General features: G+C 43.3%; 1 protein-coding gene across 14 annotated transcripts in view; it reads right to left on the bottom strand.

The window, feature by feature from the left end:
* Positions 1-401: 401 nt before the first annotated feature.
* maptb (microtubule-associated protein tau b) overlaps positions 402-22122 on the bottom strand; it is a 60322-nt gene continuing 38601 nt past the window's right edge. For 10 of the 14 annotated variants that reach the window (XM_015362203.2, XM_015362217.2, XM_015362210.2 and 7 more), the window contains 6 exons: positions 21799-22064; positions 20389-20481; positions 13956-14037; positions 12928-12999; positions 12705-12811; positions 402-7918 (listed from right to left, as the gene is read on the bottom strand). In XM_015362203.2, coding sequence (XP_015217689.2) covers positions 7703-7918; positions 12705-12811; positions 12928-12999; positions 13956-14037; positions 20389-20481; positions 21799-22064 — 836 coding nt within the window. In that variant the 3' untranslated portion in view covers positions 402-7702. Of the gene's footprint in view, positions 7919-9865; positions 10014-12704; positions 12812-12927; positions 13000-13955; positions 14038-20388; positions 20482-21798; positions 22065-22122 lie in introns of all 14 variants that reach the window. The other 4 variants (XM_015362209.2, XM_015362211.2, XM_015362213.2 and 1 more) reach the window with 4 other exon arrangements.

Raw genomic sequence — 22122 nt, 5'->3', positions numbered from 1 at the left:
CTGTCTTAGGGTTTTAACCCAAAAGGATCGTAACCTTTGCCTTCAGCTTCTTGTAAAATTGGTCTTTTCATATCGGGGTTCTCGACTATGACCTCTTTCCTGCCTTTTTAACTTAATTTAACCTTTTGGTTTTTCAGCTCTTAGTGTTGGAGATTCCTACTTATCTTGTTCATTTTAATGGCGCATTTAATAATTCTGCGTAGACTCTTTTCCCCCCCATTAATTTCAACTTCAGTTTTCCTTACTTTCTGCCTCTTTTAGGTGCATTGGTTTTATTTTTTTGCAGATTCAAATCTACTGCTTTTGATGAGTAATGAGAAAGATGGGTCCAGTTACAGGCACAACTTCACATTTCCTGAAGTACAAAATATAGAATAAAGGACAAAACGAAACCCCGAAAATGTTCTTCAATACCGACTTTATTTCCAAATTCACGTTTACAGCAACGAGTATCAGTGTAAACCAGTTATCATTAATAAAACACACAATAACGATATGGACAATCACAAATTGCCAAGCTAGAATGTAGATCTGCAATAGAACTCAGCAGAGGTTTGGAAAAATAAAATTAAAAAAGGCATTAAGGAGATTTAAACTGCAGTACCTTGAAACTCCCCAAGTGAAGCTAAGAAGAATTTACAACACTGAAAAAAGCCTTACAGCACCAACTCTTTCCGTTCCAGTCAGCTTAAAGAAGGACACTGTAAGGCATCTGCCACTACCCTAATACCCTCATTACTCAGATCAAAAGGCTGTTCTCCACAATCATGAATCTGTGGGACTGCAGATGTACAGTATGGATATAGAATGGAACCTTGCACTCCTGCAGTTTGTAATTTTAATGTTTCTGGATCGGTATAAGTTGGTGGCCATTAATAATAGAGAAAACAAATATATGTACATAAAACAAACACTGCAGGCCTCTAAAGGAACTCAGCGCTGCAAAAGAGCCAAGATGCTTTTGCTCCCTGGAGCAAATACTTTCCTGGGAATGAGTTTATTGAAACAGCCTTAAAGCCTATGCCTTTTGTGTCCAATTTAAAAAGAGATCTGTGCGCTTCAATTTGAATTCTTGGATCATTAATTTGGCTTCACTTTTTTTTTTTTCGTCCTGCGGTGTTGTGGTGGTCAGTTTGATTTAATCTAAAGCTTTCCACTGCCCGTTACTAACAGGAAAAACAAAATGCTCAGACTGCATTCAAGTTGTAAAAGTACAGAACCTGTAGCTGCCTCCATGTGATCAGGCATTGAACAGCCGCACATTACAGAGACTAGCCTGGACCGGCAGCCCAACAGCTGAAGCGTGTTCTAATCCCTTCTTGCTACAGTTCAATACCAGCCAACCACTAATGATTCCTACTATGGTGTTCTCACGCTATTTAAATGTAAATTGTGGTATGGAAAAAGCTGAGCGAATACCTAAGGTACTTTATTCAGATCTAAAGTCCCAGGCATCACACTAGGCCCTCCCAGTTTTCCGTAGGTGGAAACCGGACATGTTCATGAAAACAACTGGACGAGTTTGTTTTTGTTTGTTTACAGAAGTAGTGGCAAGTAGGTTATAACTCCTGCTGTTCCTTAACGGGGACAGTTTACGATTGTGAACATTCTTCCTTACGAATAAGCAGCAATCCAATTGATAAGGTGAAAGAAAAAGGTAAAGGTTCAGATTTACAAAGTTAATTTTCTATAGCACTTGGACCAAAGAGAGCTGTGTCCTTTTCAAACAATTTCTTCTGAAGGTTTTCTTTATTCAACAATCAGGCCCGACATTAACAGCAGTCAATTAATTCCAAACACCCTTTTTCTGACCCCAGTAATATTTTTAGAGAGCACTCAAATGTAGTCCTCATGTGCGTTTCAGTTTAGAGCACTTGGTATCATTGTGTTCACGTTTGACAAAGCCCAAGGTTTCAGTTTAAATCTTTTCAAGCTGGTCAGTTGAATGAAACGTTCCTACATATAGTATTAGCAAAGTCAGGAGAAAAAAAATACAGGAAAGGAGCAAAAGAAAGATTATAAATTAAGGAATTGCCAGCAGAACATTAAAATCATTTTCTTATCGGTTACATCTCACATCCACGGAATACCATTAGAAAAAAAGGTGCATGACACAAGCTTTAAGCATTGATGCATTTAACTTCATAAATGAGGAAATATTGATGTCTTTGATATGCATTGCCTGCACCTGAAGAGAGCTGTTTCATTAGGCTGTGCAGGACAGTTAACATGGGATACATCACACCTGTTGAACCTCGCCATTCAAATGTCATCAAAGGGTTTCAGAAAAACATTTGAAAAGCCTCTCCTGTTCATCCACCAGCATCTTCAATGCTTTTAATGTACCCTGTGACACTGACCTCGATTTTTGTTAATACCCTAGTGCCAGGGAATGAGCTTGCTGGATGCTGCACTAATTTCGCAGAAGGGTTTTCAAGTCAAGACATCCCACAGTAAGACATTCTGAAAAAATACTCGTCCTCACCTCAAGCTGATTGGGTAAAATCGACTTGACCAGATCTCAGCACAAACTTAACACTGGAGTCTGAAGGCCACAAGGAAGCAAGACGGGTACGGCTGTTTAATGGTAAGTCACGATGTAAAGCACTTTCGCCTGTTTACCGGTGCTCTCTAGCCCTTCACTGAAATACAGATTTTTAGAGCTTTTGGTGCTGTCGAGAAATCCGTCTGTGAGAGAGGACAGTTATATGAAGTGTTGAGGTTCTTGAAGGGAAGCCACCCTGTGTTCACCGGCAGCTCTCGTTCTTTCTCTTGAGGTCAGCTAGCCCTGTATTTCAATCACCATCATCGACGAGGAGTGCAGGCACGCGCTAACAATGATGCACAAAAATGCCACAAGGCGCGCTAGGAAGCAACAATGCACTGGAGGAACGACAAAGGGTAAAATGAACAGAGGTCCCCCTCACTCTCCTTATAAAAAGTGATGTAGGTGATGTCGCGTGACGGATCTGGAGAGTTTCCTCGTACCCTGCCTTTCCGGTGGTCCGAAACGGTTTGTATCACACTTCGGCACAGCTCCCCCTGCTTTAGGGTTATCTACTCTAGCCCCTGTGCCATAGACGGAAACTGCCGTGTAAAAGTCTTAGCCAAAAGACGGCTGAAAAAGAAAACTTTTACTAAGTTTTAAGTCATTTTGTTTTAAGCCAACACATAATCCTGAACTGTATTTTGTCGGTCGAAAGGAAGCCTTTCAGCTTTGTGTGTTTAGAAAGGAACAAAGGACAGGAAACACTCATCACCAGGTCAGTTTTGATTTGTATGAGAGATGCTAGACCTCATTCTGGCTGCTGAAGCCTAACTTGATCATACAGCTGAACTACAGATGATAACGAGAAGAGCTTGGTTTCTTCTCACCCACAAGAACACACCAGTGGAGGCTCTGCGAGGATTGATCTTCATATTTTCTATTTTATACTGTATATCTATCCAAGACATTGTGCAGAAGGTAAAGAATCTCACCTCCACCCCACCCCAAGCAGAATCGGCATGATGGAAATTAAATTGACTTTACTTTCAAAGACGAAACCACTGCCCTGATGGACCATGCACAAGTCTCCCTAAGACAACGCTAAACAGAACCACCAGGGGCGGAGCGGTGGCTCTGTGCCTAAGGATCTGCGCCTGTGGCTGGAAGGTTGCCGGTTCGAATCCTGCGGCCAGCAGAGGAATCCTACTCGGTTGGGCCCCTGAGCAAGGCCCTTAACCCCAGCTGCTCCAGGGCAGCTGTATAAATGGCTGACCCTGCGCTGTGACCCCCAGCTTCTCTCCATGTCTGTGTGTCTCATGGAGAGCAAGCTGGGGTATGCGAAAAAGACAAATTCCTAATGCAAGAAATTGTATCTGGCCAATAAAGTGATCTTAAACTTGGCATCATTTGATCACCAAAGCATGCACCAAGAAAGAGCAATGCTGGACACTTAAAATAGCCTGTGTCACTGCTGACATCATTGCCCAGTGACCTCTCCCACATACAGCTCTTGTGTCTCAGATAATGAATACAGAACCGAAACTCCAATTGACTTGCTTCTCTTACGGTTAAGCTTTATAAAGATTCTGAGGTACATGCCAAACTAGCAAAAATTTAATCAACCACACAGCCATGGTAACTCTTTGGGAGAAGTAATTTTACTGACTGCAAAGTGAGATGTGGTGGGGAAAAAAGCAAAACCAAAAAATTCAAGAACAAAAACAAAATAGCATTACCTATACACCTGCTTCCTGGCTAAACCTTTAGGGGAAACCCTTTACATAAAATTCACAGGTCTGAGTCCTGAAAAGGTCAAGTTAATGCAGACCCCAGCCAATGCACTCCCTGAAATACAATTACACAGAGGACTGATCAGTTCCAGAGTCTACCAAAAGATACGGGAGCTGAAAGCATTTCAATCCTGCGATTTAAAACGTGATTTCACAAATGCCCGCTTAAGCCAAAAACAGGAATTAGTACTGCATGGCACCATCTACAGCACATGAAAACGTGGGAGTCCAAGAGCAGAATATCAATTACTGTATATTCCACCCTACGCTACGCAAACATCAGCAGACTGGTCTAGACATACAGAGCGAGGGCTTCTAGAAATCATTCTTCTAGCAGAGATGAGAGAAAAGAAAAGCTCTCCCAAGCAAGATTCCTTCGGCTCCTATACTTGGCATTGAAGCCCCTCAGGCATTTCAGCTCATCAAAGAAGGACTTTTGTTAATATAAGCCAAAACTAATTCTGGGAAGAAAACTGCCCCAGAATTCCCTTACAACTCACAGGAAGAGCGATGCCGCTGTGTTCGTGTGCCTGTATATACAGTATTGTGACAGGCCAGAATGGTACAGGGATAAACTGCATTCAGATTTGCATGACATTTATTCCAATACATCAAAATGAAAGCTTAACATCACCATTAATACTGATCAATATGAAACTACTATTTTGGAAGCTATTCTGGAGGATGGTTGTCATGAGAACCTGACCCAAGCCTTGAGCATCTTTGTTGATAACTGCTGGAAAACCAGTCTTGCTCTGGTTTATTGCGTTAAGTTGCAGAACACTGCTCTCCCATGCCTGGGAATCGTACGCCAAATCATTTCCAAGCCCCTGATCGCAAGATGATTTGTCTGCTGCAGCCGATTGTAAAGGACACCTGGGTGACATGGGATGACAGCACCTAGCATCACCAGAAACAAACCTCAATCTTGACTCGGCAACACATGAAATGCAATAGAGAAAGTAGTTATTCTTTAAAAAAATGCTTTGATCTACTTCATTCACATTGAGAAGGCAACTCCTCATGGTATTCTACAAGTCTACAAGCATAAAAAAAACTATCGGCAAGTCTAGTTTTAATTAAAATGCCAGTAAAAAAAAAAAAACACTAAAATTCTTTTAAGCATCTTACCCCACCTGCTACTTTTGTTCGTCTTGTGTTAGATTTCTTTATTTGAAGATGTGCTTCAGTACACTGTATTTACACAGCTCCATAGTTCACTCCTGCCGACAACAGGATTTCAGCAACTATCTTGGTATTTTTTCACTTCTTGCATGACGGTATTTTGACAACAGGTGCACCACCTTTTTTCCAGACACTGGATCCTCTATGTGATTAAATATGTCATGACTTATACATATATATAATACTCAGTATTATAAATATAACACTGAGTATTATAGGGTTTATAGAAAGGTGGCAGCAGCAGTATTTGCAGATACAGTTGCTGTTCCTGAGCTAGCAGGGGGATAGCAAGTTGAAATACAGGAGGAGCACAGCTGACCTCTGATGCCGTCTTGTAAATTTAAAATAAAAAAGAGCAACACCCACAGTGTGGCCCTGCCATAGACTGACTGGCACCTGAACAAAACAAAATGCCAAATCAAAGTTTCCCCACCAGCCTTTCCTCCTGAAAGCTCATCCCAATATTTCAGTGTGGTATGTTCCCAGACTTCTATGTTTTTTTTTTTACTTGTGTGCCAGTTACTCATTGCTTTATCAGCCTTCCAACTCCTGTCCTCTGCTCATACCATGATTAAGTGTACCTTTACTACATTTACGCAGCTGGTACTTGGCCGTAAATTTGGTATTCTAAGGTGAGGCAAGAGCAACACCTTTCTCTCAGCTCTGCAGGTCACAGGCGAAGCAGGAAAAGCATGGTTGGAAATAAGATCAACATTTTTACTGTCTCTCCAGCATACATCAAACAGCACGTTTTTCCCAACAGGTGCACAAACTACAAGCATGTAAATATCTCTTCATGGAGTTCTGGAATATACTGGCTTTAAGGATTATCGAGAGCTATTCTCCTAGTTGTAGAACACTAAACTACATGTGGAATCTACTAGGGGATACTTGGCACTTCACCTCCAAAGATAGAGACTGTGTCGCAGTTCAAGTAGCTACATTGAATGAACCGCAAACACTAATGCTGAACTGGTTTTGAAAGTGAAAGCAGCTTTTGTAGGGAAAATCACTTGGAACGTAAACTGCTGGGGCACCTGCTGAAACACTCCAAAGAGCAGAATTGGTGCTGCTTGTCTGTAACTGGACGCAAACCACTTCAGGGAAATAAACTTGATTGTTTCCACCTTATTCAAACTCATCTGGGTGGGGGGATCGGTTTCAAACAAGGCTAGGCTATTCCAATGATCTCAAGAAGCACGTACTGAAAAATCTAAAGAAGACATATTCCACTACCCACACTGGGGGAAGAATTTAAATTAAAGCTCTAGTCGTTTCGAAGGAAAGCAGTGGTGAAAGGTTAGCCTCGAGTTACTCTGCAGCACAGGGGCAAAGCTCTGGTCCTCAAAGGCCAGGATCCAGCAGGTTTTCCAGCCCTCTTTAAATCATCCACATTGGAAATTTGAAAAGTGTTAATCAGCTCAGTTGGGACAGGGATGGAATGAAAACCCGGCAGCACCGCTGGACTCCAGGACTGGAGTTGGGCCCCAGTGCTCAACAGCAATGTGCCCAGCAGAAAGTAGGAAAAAAAATTAAGCTACAGCACTTTATTTAAAAAAAATAGCTTACTCCTGTCAAAATCATCCTAATTTTGGGGCATGAAATCTCGAGCATTCAGATGATGTTGATGAAAGGATGAAATCATCTTAAGCGGAGGAAATTCCTTTCCTTTTTATCTGCCATAGCATTTCTTTACAGAACTTGTTACTTCTGATGAAATGGTTGTTTTTTTTTGTCATCTCCCTTCGCATAAGAACTGACCATCTTCCATATTTTCAGGAATATTCACTAAAAAAAGCCGAGACACGTCATGATGCATACATATACTGGTGTCTAAGCAAATCTCATGCAGGGGGCTACTTTGTTCGGGTATGTTAAGCATGGGATGCTTAAAGGGACGCGGCTAGTGTTTGCAATTAACTGCCTCTCGAAACGGTCAGCAGTTTTTTTTTTAAATGCAAACAAACATCTCCATAAAGGGATCTGCACTAAATCGGATTTTTTTTTCTTCTTCGAATGACGGCACTGTACTCTATTTTGGATCTGGGTCTACATGTCATGCCCCAAAAAACTGGTCTGCAAAAAGGGAGGTTAGAGACAGGCTGCTCTGGTAACCAGTTAGAAAAACTCCTGCGAGGGGTTGTGGTAAAGGAAGGAGGGAAGGTGGGGGGGGGGGTCTTTTTCCTGGGGATCCTCGGGCTGGAGCCTTGCTGGGGGGAGGGCGAGCCCGGGAGAGAAATCACAAGCCTTGCTTGGCCAGGGACGCAGAGACCTCGTCGGCTAGCGTGGCGAGCTGCGGCGAGTCCATCATGTTGATGCTGCCGGTGGAGGAGACGTTGCTGAGGCGGCGGGGCGAGCCGTCTGTGGAGACCGTGGGGGACTTGTAGACGATCTCCGCGCCGTGGTCTGTGCGGGCTTTGGCCTGCTCGCGGAAGGTCAGTTTGTGACTCTCAATCTGTCGGGACAGACAAAAGAGGGGGGGGGGAGACGATTGGAGACAGGCGGACACCTCGAGGTGCGGAGGCCAGCACCAAGACTGTACGCCTGGGGTGACCGATTGCCTGCAACCTGCTTCTCGAGCGCGTCAGGGTGTCCAGTCGAACATCAGAGCTTTGGGTTATGGGGAGTCTCCCTGCTTTCGTTCATGTGTTGCTGGCGTTTCAGATTGCAACACTACCCTTGCGTGTGTGTATGTGTATATTTTGTATATATATATGTATATTTTCTTCTAAATTCTCTCTATTCATTGCAGGCTTCATTTCACACCTCTCTACACCTATTCTGACCTCTTGATTGGCCTCTCTTTCTGTCCCCTGCTCCCGCCCCTCGCTCCTCCTCTCTCCCAGCTCTTGTTCTCCCACTACATTACCTCTGCTTACTGCCCTGTCTCTCTCACACCTGAAGAAGGCTCCATGGCCGAAACGTTGTGTCTTCTTTCTTCTTTTTTCAGCATGGAATAAACCTATTACTTGTTCCTTTGCAGCCTACACACGCTGACGCAGCTCCCCACCTGAACTACTGTGTGCATATGTGTCTATCAGCCAGCTCGCTCTGATCAAATCCGGCTGTTGAAGGTCCTGCAGCCATGACAGCACAGGACAGTCCAGACTGTGAACCGTGCAACCATGTGAACTGTTCCGCCAGAGTTCCTTTTACCCACCATAAAGCACGATGAAACGAGGCAGCCTGCAGAGAGGGTGTTATCACGCGCAGCAACAACGCGCAGCACATCTTTCATCTCGACACCGTGACACCTCAGCGTGCCCAAAGCTCAGAAGGACTTGTGCACTGGTGGACATCCTTTTCATTGCAAAAAATAACCCCGCACTTCTCACTCATTTCAGCGGGGAGTGGGGGAGTGCGCCATCTGGTGGGAGCAGGGAGAAGCAGCTCGTGGTGCTGCAATAACACAAGTGCAGCCATGTAGCCACTGCCTCTACCCCCCCCAGCAGAGTGGAACGCAGGGAAGACCAAGTGAACTTGTCAAACCCTGTGCTCAGGAATGGTTCTGTGCTGAAAAAGGAAATGGGAAGAATGTCCTTTTGATCTTCGGCCTCGTGACGTGCTTTTACTGCACTGATACATATTAAACTGACTGTGTGGCAGTAACAGGAGTCCAACAGGGGCAGTGGAAGACCTGAATTGGTATTAAATAAGTGGGTAATCCGAAGATGAAAGAGTCATTAAGGGTTCTAGATCCAGTATCAGAAAAACGGCACAGTCGTAATGCTTCATCTGATCACTGTTTTTACCCAATATCTTTTACAGTCAGATTTTTTTTTTGCAGGAGTTACTTAACACGTTTGCTTAAAAGAATGGTAGTAACAAGGCACGGCTCTGCAAACGCCAAGTTTTATAAAACCTATTCTTGCTTTCACAAAAATAAATCTTTCACGAGTGCCCTCAAAAGAATCTATGGAGATTCTCACCAAGAATCCACCACAGTCTGGAAGGTATGTCCTTTATACAAAATATAAAGGATATACGTCCTGTTATAATAAAAGCATGAACAAAATATACAAAAACATCATATACAGTATATGTTACGGTCAGAATGTAAAACCAGGAATTTCACAGAAATCCCTAAATATTTAACCAGGCTTAAATGCATTTAATAAAATATTTAGGGATTTAGGAATTTAATGAAGTCCCTGGTTTCCCATTCTTACTATAACATATACGTATAACATGAATGAATCCTTTAAAATCCATTAGGAATGTTGGAGAACCCCAGCTGTTTTTCTATAAGGAAAGCTTTAGGGTTACTGCAGAACATTCTTAAGAGAATATTTTCTCCACCAAAAATGTGTGGCAAGGGAATTCCTAATGGATTTTTAGAAAAGCATCCTTTGGGTGTCTCTCTCCGAGCGCACGGCATGGAGACGGGCTCAGGGTTACTTACTGGTGTCCTCGGGTTTAATCTGGGGGGTTTCTTCTGGGACAGCAGGCGTGGTAAGGGGTGACTCACAGGTGTTAGTGGGGGCAGGGCTGTGACAATCCCCATTTAGGGAGACTTTGGGACCCTCTGGAATTTCCTTCCCCTTCTCAGTCTACGGATGAAAACCAGGGCGCCGCGCAGAAGCAGCACGTCGCCGTTAAACAAACGGAATGGGATGGGTACAACAACGAAAATCAAACTTAGGAATCAAACAGGATGGAGAAACAGAAACCAAAAGGGAACTTCCTGAGGCCACCAGCTGGATTTCATCCGGGGATAATTCTTAACTGCTTTGTTCAGGCATCCCGTCTGGTTTTAAATTGAAATTCTAAAATATATTTTTTTTAAATCATGTACTTAGCATTTATCTCCAAAGGGGACACAAAAAATTAATACAGCACAGGGAGTATCAAGACTATAGGGCTGAACTCCTGCTGCATCTCATCAGACTAATCATTTCTTACATTTGACAATTTCAGAAAGAGAGAAATCCATATTATGCTGAAAAAGCCCAGATTTGTTAACTAGTACGTCTGAGCAACATTAATGTTTTAAGAAAATATAGATCGAAAACAAAAGAAAAATCTGGCCAAAATGTGTCAGAATTCACCATGAATGATGGGATATACAGCTTTCAAGTAACCATGACCATTTCCCAGCGGTAGAAATCAGCTGTGTTAAGAGACGTCATTCAATGTAAGAAGCAGAAGGCAGAGGATTTGCCAATGTCCTTCTAAAACTGTGAAGCGGTCATGATATCTATCAGGCAGCTGATATCTATCGGTCCTGTTTAGCAGGGCCAATTAATAAGAATGACTCATACTGGTGAGGACCTTAGACTGTGGTGTACTATAACAATAGTAAAGTTAGTAACAATGCTATAGCAGTAATAGTATAGTAGTGATGCTATAACAGTTGTGATAGTACAGTTGTATCACTGGTTCTGATTTCTTCTTTTCTATTGCCTTACTAAGGTCATTTTTTCCCTGTCCTTTGCTCTTTGTGGCCCAGGGGGGTGAGAGACAGAAAGATGAGAGGGGAAGACAGGGCAGTGGGCAGAGGTAGAGAGGGCAGCGGCGCATGCGTGGCACAGCGAGGCAGAGGAGAAGGGGAAAGGAAAGCAGGGAGTCAGGCGATCGCCAGTCTGGATCGCAGAAGGATGGCGGAAACTGGGAGGCATTTGGAAATACTGTTCAAGCTTTTTTTTTTTTCTGAGGGGAGGAGCTTGGAATTGGCATTGGTTGTGTTTTTTTTTTAATTTTATTGATGCGCTCCCAGGCTCGCTCCTGAGACGTCAGGGCCACAGCCCCAGGCCTGTGCTCCGAGAGCAGCCCTCACTCCTTCAGCTACCCAGCTGCTGCTCAGCGGGTTCGGGATCGTACTTTGGAGAATCGAACCCTTGGCTGAGAGGATGGAGTCACCGGAGGGGAGTCTGACTGAGCCGACGACAGCGGGGTGAGTTGTGAACAGCAGGTCTCACCTTGATGAGCAGGGGCGACTACGATCTTAAAACGACTTGGAACAGTGTTCAGAAATGCATCTGAAACCAAGTCCAAACAGGGTCCCAATTTGCTTTTTGTATTGGTCTTGCCTTCGAGGCTCTCTTCTGAACTTTTAATACAGCAGCCAATTGGCTACAGGCAGGCAACCTTCGGCACTAAGAGCTGTTGTCACCGAAACGAAAACTTTCTTGATACTCATCAACCGTCACAGTCGGTTAAAGGAAAATAAAGATTTGGGCTGTGCCCAGATAATGTGCGTTCATGTTCCAGCCCTCACAATCTGCGCGTTTGGGATGCCAGACCACGAAGTACACAAATACAAACATCATTCCTGTTTGCTATTAAATTTAAACGGACAAAAACCAAATTCTTTCCTAACAGTTTGGAAGCTGACAGAAGAACAGCAGCATCTACTCAGAGCACAGGATAAACACAAACTTCTTTGCGGTTACATTTTTACCAAATCCTTCAGCTTTCTTTGGTAGACTGAGGAGACGCTGTACACCCAGAATCTGCATCTAACTAAAGGAACTGACACCATCAAGATGTCCATTTTTAAACAGGATAATAACAGACAACTGTGCTGAGGGATTCCAGAATCACAAGGCTCTCCAGTGGCCTGGGTGTTTTGTATGAGCTTTTCACATACAAACATGCTTCCAGTTTTCCAATACCAGATACCACATGTAGGTACTCTAAAATAAAGATCTCACATTCTGTGGTTAAGAAGATTAAATGCTTCTCAGACACAGGGCTGTAAAACCTAAACCATGGAAACCTTAATTCTGTCTCTTCCTAGTGTCTGCAGTCTAACGAGGAAGATGTGGGATGTTTTATACTTCCATCTTATTGAATAAAAGCTGAAAAGAACAAGGCAGGAACTCTGAGCAAGTTGCAAAAGATGACAGCAGGAATTATTGCAGTAAAGTTTGCAAGGCAAGATTATTCATCAGCTGTGCCAGGAAACCCAGAGACAGGAACTTGGAAGTGGACAGTCAATTGAGGCATCAACACACAGAACCATTACTCAGTGACTTCTCAAAGTAGACATTTTAAAAAGAAAATGTCAATTCTGCAAACTGAGGCGTTGTTCCATTATCAAAGTATTTCAAAGTCTAAGCACTGAAAGTTTCCATACTGTAAGTATGGAAAAGATCATATAAAAACATTAAGGTGATTCACGTAAAACATATACAGGATTCACAGAAAAGCGCAAATAGTGTTGTTCCTGTAAGAACAAAAGGAACGAAATGTATGTTCTAAAACCATCAGAAGCTGCAGTCAGGGCAGAGGGAGTTTACCTTCTTGTTACCACCTCCAGGAACGTGGCCGATGTTGCCCAGAGACCCAATCTTCGACTGGACCTTGAAATCCATTTTCTCCGATTTGATCTCCACATTGCCCCCTCCTGGTGATGGAGGATATTACACACAGTCAATGCAGGTTCACTGGGTATAACAACACCACCCAAGAATAAAGTGCACTGAAAGAATTATGGAGTGCTTAGTGAAAATTTGGCTTAACCCGCTTGGCTGAGGGCTGACCTCCTGGCCAGAGGACGAGGAGGCTGAGACCCCCCTTGCAGAGTGAGGGCAGCTGTAGAGAGGGGAGGGGGGGAGGAGGAGGGATGCAAAGAGACGTATATGAGTGAGAGAAAGGGTTCAGTATTTATAGTGCTTTAATGGAATGGAAGGAAATGACATCAGGAGTGATTTGCTAATTACTGCTAATTACTGAGTGATTGAACTTGGTTGTTGTCATCTCTCCTGTCTTTTGTAACCGTCTTGACAAACCCCTTAAAACAACACTTCACAGAGATACACTCCACACATATCACTGTTCATGACTAGAAAAGAAGCATCTGTTCTGATATTTCAAACATTGTGAGCTACATAGCAAAATATGAAGGTAATCATTATTTCCCAAATGTCTTTTTGCTACAATAATTCAGGAACAAATAATTGATGAGCTCTGGTTGAACATTTGGGATTAACTAACTCTGGTTACTCTGATTAAGAGAAACTTGCCTGAGTGTGAAGGCAGCTGACAAGGTTAAGGACATTTGCTCTGTTAACTGTAATCATTAAAGCTATGTTTGAAATGCTTGATACCTGTTGGAAGAAAAAGAAAACTGCAAACCGCCACATTTTACCATTTTTAAAATAAATTCATTTAGAAATAACTTGAAATTGTTTGCAATATTAACCAGAAAGAAATGTTAAATGCTAAGGGAAGCTCAGAGCAAGATACTTCCTTGATAGGCTGCAAATCAAAAACTTTTTAAGACTTTTTTTTAATCGTTTCTTAGTGGCTTTTTCTTAGTAGGAAAATGCAAATCGTTGCATATAATAAACTGATATGAAAGGCTCCTTTAACATATTTAAAATACTTTACTCTTACAAATTAGAGCTTCCAGGATATAGATCTGTCAGAAAGGAAGTCTATATGGTTAGTTTCTTTGTTCTGTCTGTACCTATAACGTTCCTTGGTCCTGTGTGCATTATTTATCAATGCATCAAAAGTCCCAAGACTCGTCACACAAAAATAAATACCTGGTTTGTGACGAATGTTGTCCTTGGATCCACACTTTGATGTGACGTTGCTCAGGTCAATCTTTTTGTGAACGATTTGGACCTAGTGAAGAGGTAAAGGAAAGGAGGAAGTTGGAAGAGAGCAGAATAAGTTCTCAGAGATAAAGAATCAAACCACATCCCGTGGTTTTCCCTGAGGCATCTCGTTCAGAGCTAGCGGACCACACGTGCACAGGAAGCAGGATTTGTGATCCAGGGTTTCCAGATTAATCGGTGCTCCAGGTGAGGAAAGGGTCCAGATCTCCGTCACCGGGACAAATTTCTTAAAATCAAAAAAGAAAGCTGTAGGGTAGCTTGGCTCTAGACTATTCGAACAATGCAGGCGAGCAGAGCAAAAAAAATGTTTTCCTTCTGGCTCCGTAAATCGAAATGGGATGCTTTGGAAAACAGCTGTGCTCACAGATTCAGCAGATGTCGGGAGAAATCTGACAAAGTCATAACGAAATACCTAATGGCATTCAATTTGTATTGTTTATTGGTGCAGCTACAGGTCTTTCAAAACAGCCGTTAAGCTGACAGAAAACTTTTATTTACTTTTTCCTTCACAAAACATTGCTGAATGCAAGACACAGCTCAAAAAAGACTCTTTAAACAGTTGCTCCATGTTTCACATGATATGTAGCCCTTCTTTGAATGTCAGACAACTGTTTTGTCTGTTATTGTTTTGCATAGCACATTATCTATTACACTGATTTCTAGATTTTTGTTACAACACTACGTATGTAACTATGTAACTCTTACACTCTGCATCTTTTATATCTCTGTCATCGTGCTATGAATAGAAGTCACTAGCTAAACAGCATCATAATCTTCATGAAAGTAAAATTTGGGCCCTTTTTTATTCTGAGTCTTTTAAATATTTAAACAAGTGTTTTGAGACATCTTAGCAATGCTCAAGACCTACATGTCTTGTTTGCTTTTCTGCTTAACCTGGGCATTCCTTGTAACTATGTGCTGGAGCTCACAGGTGCTAAGGTCACCAACTGGGACAACTTTCAGCAAAATCAATTATGGGTTTCAGGGTCACCCGAAAGTTTCAGCTTTCTTTTCCTTTTGGTCTCCATCACACTCTAGGAAATTTGTCTCTGGGTGCAGAGATTTGTCTCTTACAGTCTTGACCAGTGAAGAAATACGAAGGACTGTGAGTGATCAGTGAGATTAATGAGAACACAATTGGAGGTGACGTTTTAAAAAAATAAAAAATGAAATACCTTTCTGGAGTGAAACGTAAAGATTATCTTGGTAAGTACTGAAATAACAAAAACGATAGATTATATAACAAAAGATGAAATGAAAACAACATCAGGCTATCACAAAATAAATCACACACCTCTAAAATCCCACTAAGAGGGTTGTGGGTTCAAGATCCCATATTTGACACTGATGAATAGATTGAAGGGATATCCCACCTCAGTCTAATTCTACAGAACCTAAGTAACTCTGATCTGATGAGTTTCATGTACATACTTTACTATTTGTATTGTGGTCTAAAATTATTTTCTTACTTTTGAGAGCCTCAAGGAAGTCTCATTCCTGTCTGGTGCAAGTCCACCATGTTTAAGACATCTGAGCACTAAAGAAATTCAGCTATTAAATACCAAGTCAACACATCATATCTGTTTTACATAGTAACAGTTATGTCATTTTTGAGATTACGTCAAGTTTGAGATTAACGTATCTCTTCTGCGAACTAAATAAGCCTTAAAACCTAAATATGACTATTTTCCTCCTAACAAAAAATTAGGATTTTCCAGCAAAGACAGTGAGGAGAACATATAAGGTCTTGCTATGATAATAAATAGCTACAGAAACAGACTCCCATTTATTAGCAGCAAATCTGAATGCTCCCTTAATTATGAAAAATGGCTTGAGGGAAAAGTGCAAATTCAGATTATTTTAGTCAATCACTTTGAAAAAAGGTGTTAGACTTTTTTGCTTTAGCTTTACTTCAAATAAAGTTATTAAATGTATTAACACGTATAAAGAGGTGACATCGCATCTCATCGTAATTTATTTGTGTGGCAACAGCTTGGTAACAGATATATTCAAGATCACTATTTCAAGAAAAGTTACAAACAAGAGAAGCTTTAACAGCCCGTCCGTTCGGCCCGTTATAGAAGCCAGGGTATCGGCTTCAGCAACATGGTTGGGCAGCCTGTTCCAGACTCCCTTGAGAATGCAAGAGTCGAACCTGCAACACCAGGAGTATGCAGGTCCCAAAAACAGTGACTGGCCACCCTGACCAGACATGTTTTTGAGTCTTGAAAGCAGGTCAGCCTAGGAGCAGATACAGACTCTTTGAACGCATTCACAGACACAGCAGCCGAGCTGCTGCCAGACAAGCCTGTCAAGAACACTCATGCTAAACGAGCCTTTGAGTGCTGAAGTGACAGCCATCAGCCCATATCCCACAATTCAGCAGGGCCACAGCTCGGTGTATCATTACGGATCAGTCTGAAACCCTCTACTGATCCAGCTGACGCAGACACTAAACCTGAGCCAAAATCCATACCAACTGTACTCTACAGTCTTCATCCATTAGACCTGTTTTACATGCACAGCTCTGATAAGCATCCTAAAAAGCAGCCAGTTAATGCAATGCAATATCCCTGTCATATTGGTATATTGAACCAGAATGAAAAATAAATCTCAAACACTAAACCACATCCTGTAAAAGGTACTGGTGCCCATCCACATGTTTGTAGTTGCTTTTTTGTTCAAACACATGCATCCTTGTTTTAGCAGAGGTGTGATTTTGATAGGAAAAACTCTCCTATGAAGCATTTCCCATACAAGTATACCCTGTACTCATATTCACACCACTGGGCACTTTAAATTGTGACTTTTAAGTTTCCCTCTTAAGACGATCTCAGTCTCCTCCCTATTTCCTACAAAACCTTCTACCATGCTTAAATATTCTTTCTTACTTTTTATCACCAAGATTCTACTAGGACACCAGGCATCAAAGGCATCCAAAAATCTTCTAAACTTAAACTTAATTTTGGCAAATTGCTTTTGTGAACGCTGTTAACATACTTAGAAAATGCCAGGTTAAGAACTACCTGCTCACCCATTTGCAATCAGTGGTGAGGATACTGTGTCTGATCTCATTTTTTAATTTTACCTTTATGCACAATCCTGTTAAATCAATTTCTAGAGCATTTACATTTCCAAAAGAAATTTCCCTAAACTCAGGTATAGCACCAATGTGTGCACGTTCATAGCCATGAACTTACTGAGTGTCCCAGCACTAACACTGCCTGGCTGGCCCTATTTTTTAGAGCTACATGCAGCTTGAAAATTCTGTGGTGAAAATGACAGTCAGCCAGCAGAACTGAGAGGCTCTTCTGCATTTCCTCCTCAAGCTGTGCCAGGGAGTGCAGTTTGTTTTCCCATCGCTGGAATACACCTGCGGATCCTGGACACGTCCTTAGCCATAAAATAAGGTTGTGGCACGCACATGCCCTCTGATGTTGAGGAAATCTCAAACCAGCAAATGTGGAAATGTGTCATGTCCTCCAAGGGGGACCACAACAGTCACTGGTTGAGATTGCAATGAACTGTGCTCCAGTGACTCCCAGGCTTTCCTGTGGTGATGCCAGAGCTGCGCATATGCCCAGCTGATCTGCAGATTCACCAGTCTGCTCCTCGGAACTAGTTGGCAATACCTCCATGTAACAACACACTCGGTTCTTACCAGAGAGCATTAGCACAGCAAGAAGAGCCAAGAGAGATTTGGTCTCCCTCTGTAGGACAGATCCGAAAGCAATTCCTTCGTTTGCAGCAACATGATCACATCCCTATTATGCTGCTGAATGTTTTGCTGCCACACACTTCAAATGCATTAGTTGTTCTCTAAGCAACTCACAATGGAGTGTCAATCACAGGAATATCACCATGGTGGGGGGGGGACAGAAATGGCAGGAGGACAACATATCAAGGATCAGGGCTCAGGCAGAGAGAGTTACCAGGACACACAGCAGCCACTGCCTCTCAAAGTGCAGAGCAGGAAGGGCAGCGTGTCTCGTGCCAGCCATAGTAACTCAGTATGGAGACCCCACGTTATCACGTTACTGAAGCATGTCAGTGGAGACACGCACACAATAAAAATGAGTTTACTCTACTCTACGCATTTTCCCCATCAGTGATGCCATGCAGGATAAGGAGGCCCTTCATTGCTAGGAACAGAATTTTAGGAGCTGTTAACAGGACAAGTCAGCAATTGTGAAGTTTAACACTCAGGTTGTGGTAGTAAAGATTATATCAAACCAAACAGACGGGCAGAAACGCAGTTGTCAGGGACAGAACAGTCAGGATTGACAGACGCCAATTTCTGCGTCTATTGGTGTCATGCAATAGGGTCTTGGTCCCATACAGGCTTGAGAACAAGAGGACAGACGGTCTGTTTTCTCTGTCTTATTGCAAAACAAATGTGTCCTGTTGCCGGGGATGCAAAATTAAAGCATTCAAGAACATCAATCTTGTCTATATTACATTTTGATACCAATTCTTAGCACCTGACGTTGCTTGTTCCAGTCAGATGCAATCAGTGGATTAAGATGTACTCCTCGTGTAAACTGTACAGCTGAGGAATTATGCAGCTCACCAGATCCAACCCCTGATCAATCTTTGCTTCAGCACATCCGGAGTGGATGGTAGTGCTTTCTGGCTCTGGACGCCTCATTTACATCTTTCCGTTGGCAACAGGGAAGCATCAGGTATCACCAAGATGCTTACGGCCTCACGTTGAACTGCTCATGACTGTCAAAGCATGCCAAGCAGTTCTTGTGCTGGAGACTGATGCTGGTGAGGAAGGGCCACCAGATTACCTTCCGCTTGTGCAAACGTGTGGCAGGGGCTGTGAGTTCATGCCACACGACCAGATCTTTTCTTTATCTGGGATGTATTTAAGAAGCATCCAGGCAGCACAGACCAGCAAAGCCTGTGCTCAAAGAACAGGCTGGTTCAGCTCGGGGCAAGCTTCGATCCAACAGATCCTTAAGCTACAGTTCCCAACTGACTGCGAACTACCAGGGCAGTGTGACACCTGGGCTACCCAGGGCTTCCTCAGCTCACTGCTCAACACAGAGCCGCATGGCCTCAGTTTCTCTGTGGGAGGACTGAGTCCTGCACTTAACGCAATGGCGTTTTGGTAGCACGTACCTCCAGATGCACGTTAGCACCTCCTCACTGGCCCAACAGGTTCAGTGGGAAGTATCACAAGGAGATAACTCCAGGCACCTCCTCCACATTTTGAATAAAAAAAATAACTCACAGGAAACTGAACACGTCTAGGCGGTTAAGGAAGGATTTAGGACCAGCCTGACAAGAGCAATGAAGCAATCTCACTGTGAGATTTGCTCAGGGGATGAAGATGGAGAGACATTGCCATTAATTGATTTAATCACATGGAACCACCCTTAAGTTTTTTTTCTGTACGTGGCAACATCAGGAGGAATTAGCCAGGAGTCCTAGCAGGAGTGGTAGAGTGTTCTTTGAATGCTTTAATGACAGCAAATCATCTGATCTGTGGGGTGGACTTGTAGCCATGGCCAAAGTCTTAAGGACGCAACTCAAAAAAAGAAACACTTATTGACATGAAATGTTCTTGTCTGCCAAGTGATACCTCTGTTGGTCTGGTTAATGTCTCACACGACCGTAGCTGCTTAAAAATAAAGTGAGTGACATCACTCAGAATACTTAATTTATTTGCAGCGTAGGTCAGAATTTCTAAAAGGCTTATTGATCGAAAATTAAAACCCACGTCCTTCGAGTGGGGTTTCCACAGGGTAGAATAAACGGGCCTCCGGATAATGAAGCAGGTGTCATTAATTATGATGACGGAAATTCCGTAATCATAATGATAACATTTTAAAAAATCACCCTAATACTAAAAATAACTTTCATTTTTATCACATTTCAGACGCAACAAAGTTCTTTCAAATGAAAACCCAGTTTTCTGCAAAGAAGAGGTACACTTTTTACATAACTGATACATTTTAAATAATGTACTGTATGTGAAACAAAATAAGAGATACGCATCACCCCATCTTCTGAAGCCCTGGTTTCTCCAAGGAAAAAAAAGGTTTTAAACTAAATTACTGATTCTGTCCCAGAGTATTTAGTCCAGGAATCCAGGACAGGCTCCAACAGATGCCGTAAATGATCTCATGTCTCTATTCTCTAAAGGCTAAAACATGGAGGCCAGAAGATAGACTCTTGACAGGAGCTTGTTTCTCTCGGCTTCTCCTGCGTCAGCTCCTCCAGGGTCCAGCTGAGGACCAGACTGTTCACAATTGGAAATATTGTCCTTAAAGTTTTGGCCAGAGCTACAGGATGATCTTAACTGTAGGAAGACTCACACCCAAACACTGTTCATCCCTGAGTTACTCACAGTGCCCCCTCCTGGGATATGCTTGATATTGTCTTTGGAGCCACACCTAGACTGAACACTAGTAAGGTCCATCTTCTTATTAATAATTTGTACCTGGAAGAGGCAGGGGGAGAGAGCATTATGCTTCAAGTGGCCCAGTGCAGTCAGTACTTAAGGGATGCTGAAGACAAGGGTGGGTTCAGGGCTGTAAACCTACAGAAGGATTTGGACCTGTACTGTAAATAACTGTTCTGAAGGGATCAATACTTTTTCACTCCTCAGCCTGAAAGCAGCCCTTGCCTCACTTTTCAGGCGCCATGGAGATAGCTAAGTTTCAAACTACCCATGACTCCAGACCCTATGGACGATAAGGCGTACTCCTGCTGCGCCTCACAGCCCTGGAATTCTATCCCTAAGGTTATCAGAGAGTCATCTTCCCTGAGCTCTTTCCAATCCAGGCTCAAAACCTTCTTCTTTAGAAGGGCTTTTGTTTAACTGGTTCTGTGTCGGCCTCTTTGCTTTTCTACTGTATTCCAAACCCTCATTGTAATTGTGTAATTCTACAGGCTCCTCTCACTGAGTGCTTTTTTTCTTTACTGTAAAGTAAAGAAGTCACTTTTAAAGGCGCTCTAGGAAATCAGAGCTTTATTATCATTTTTATTATAGACGCACCTGTCACAGAAGCCCGGAAGTGTGCATGTGTGTGTATTTCTCTCCCGTGAGTCAGCACGAGCAGTTCGGAAGAAACAAAGCCTTCAAACCAAACAACGGTGGGTTGCAGGGGGGGGGAGGAATATCACTGGCAAAAGAAAAACTAACTACGAATTCGAAAGCAAATTGAATTCTTTGTCTCCTGTATATCTTATTCTCAGAAAGTACTAACCGTCTTTAAATAAGGTCTTTTTCACTTGCCAATGAAATACGTGTGCACTTATGCGCTCTGTACAGCCCCGCCTTCAAGCTCTTGTGTGCTCAGACAATGGGGAAGCAGTAGGGCGGTGTGGAGACTCTGTGGCTCAGGATCTGTGCCTGTGGCTGGAGGGTTGCCGGTTCGTATCCCGCGGCTGGCAGAGGAATCCTACTCCGTTGGGCCCCTGAGCAAGGCCCTTAACCCCAACTGCTCCAGGGGCGCCGTATAAAAGGGTGTACTCTGACCCCAAGCTTCTCTCCCTGTCTGTGTGTCTTGTGGAGAGCAAGTTGGGGTATGCGAAAAGACAAATTCCTCCAACAAGTTGTATATGGCCAATAAAGTGATCTTATCTTATCTATCTTCCTGTTCAACTTCCTGGAATTTTGAATGCACATTCAGAGTCTAGGGGGAACACAAGCTGACGCAGTGGCTTGGCACTGCATTGAGACCACCCCACCTACCCACCCATGGTGCACTGGAGCCCCAGGGCCCCCCTCACACATCTCGAAGCTGAGCCTCACCTTTCCGCCCCCAGGCATGTGCTTGATGTTGTCGATCGAGCCGATCTTGGACCTCACGTTCTTGAGGTCGGGCATCGGGGCCAGCGGGACAGGCGCGCGGTTCTTGACGGAGGCCGGGGACTTGGGCGGAGTGCGCACCACCGCCACCTTCTTCGCCTCTTTGGCGGCGGACGCGGACGCCTGGCCCGGCGTGTGGGAGCGGCTGCCGGGGGATTTGGGGGTGCTGGGACTGCTGTAGCCACTGCGCTCGGGGGTCTTCGGGGATTCTGCTCGGGGGGGAAGAGCGAGAAACAACATCAGGATCGATCATTCTCCTGCAAAAAG

This window comes from Lepisosteus oculatus, chromosome 28, assembly GCF_040954835.1.
Source record: "Lepisosteus oculatus isolate fLepOcu1 chromosome 28, fLepOcu1.hap2, whole genome shotgun sequence".
Taxonomy (NCBI): Eukaryota; Metazoa; Chordata; class Actinopteri; order Semionotiformes; family Lepisosteidae; genus Lepisosteus; species Lepisosteus oculatus.
The sequence above is the reverse complement of the archived record's forward strand: the minus strand, read 5'-3'. Positions and strand labels throughout refer to the sequence as shown.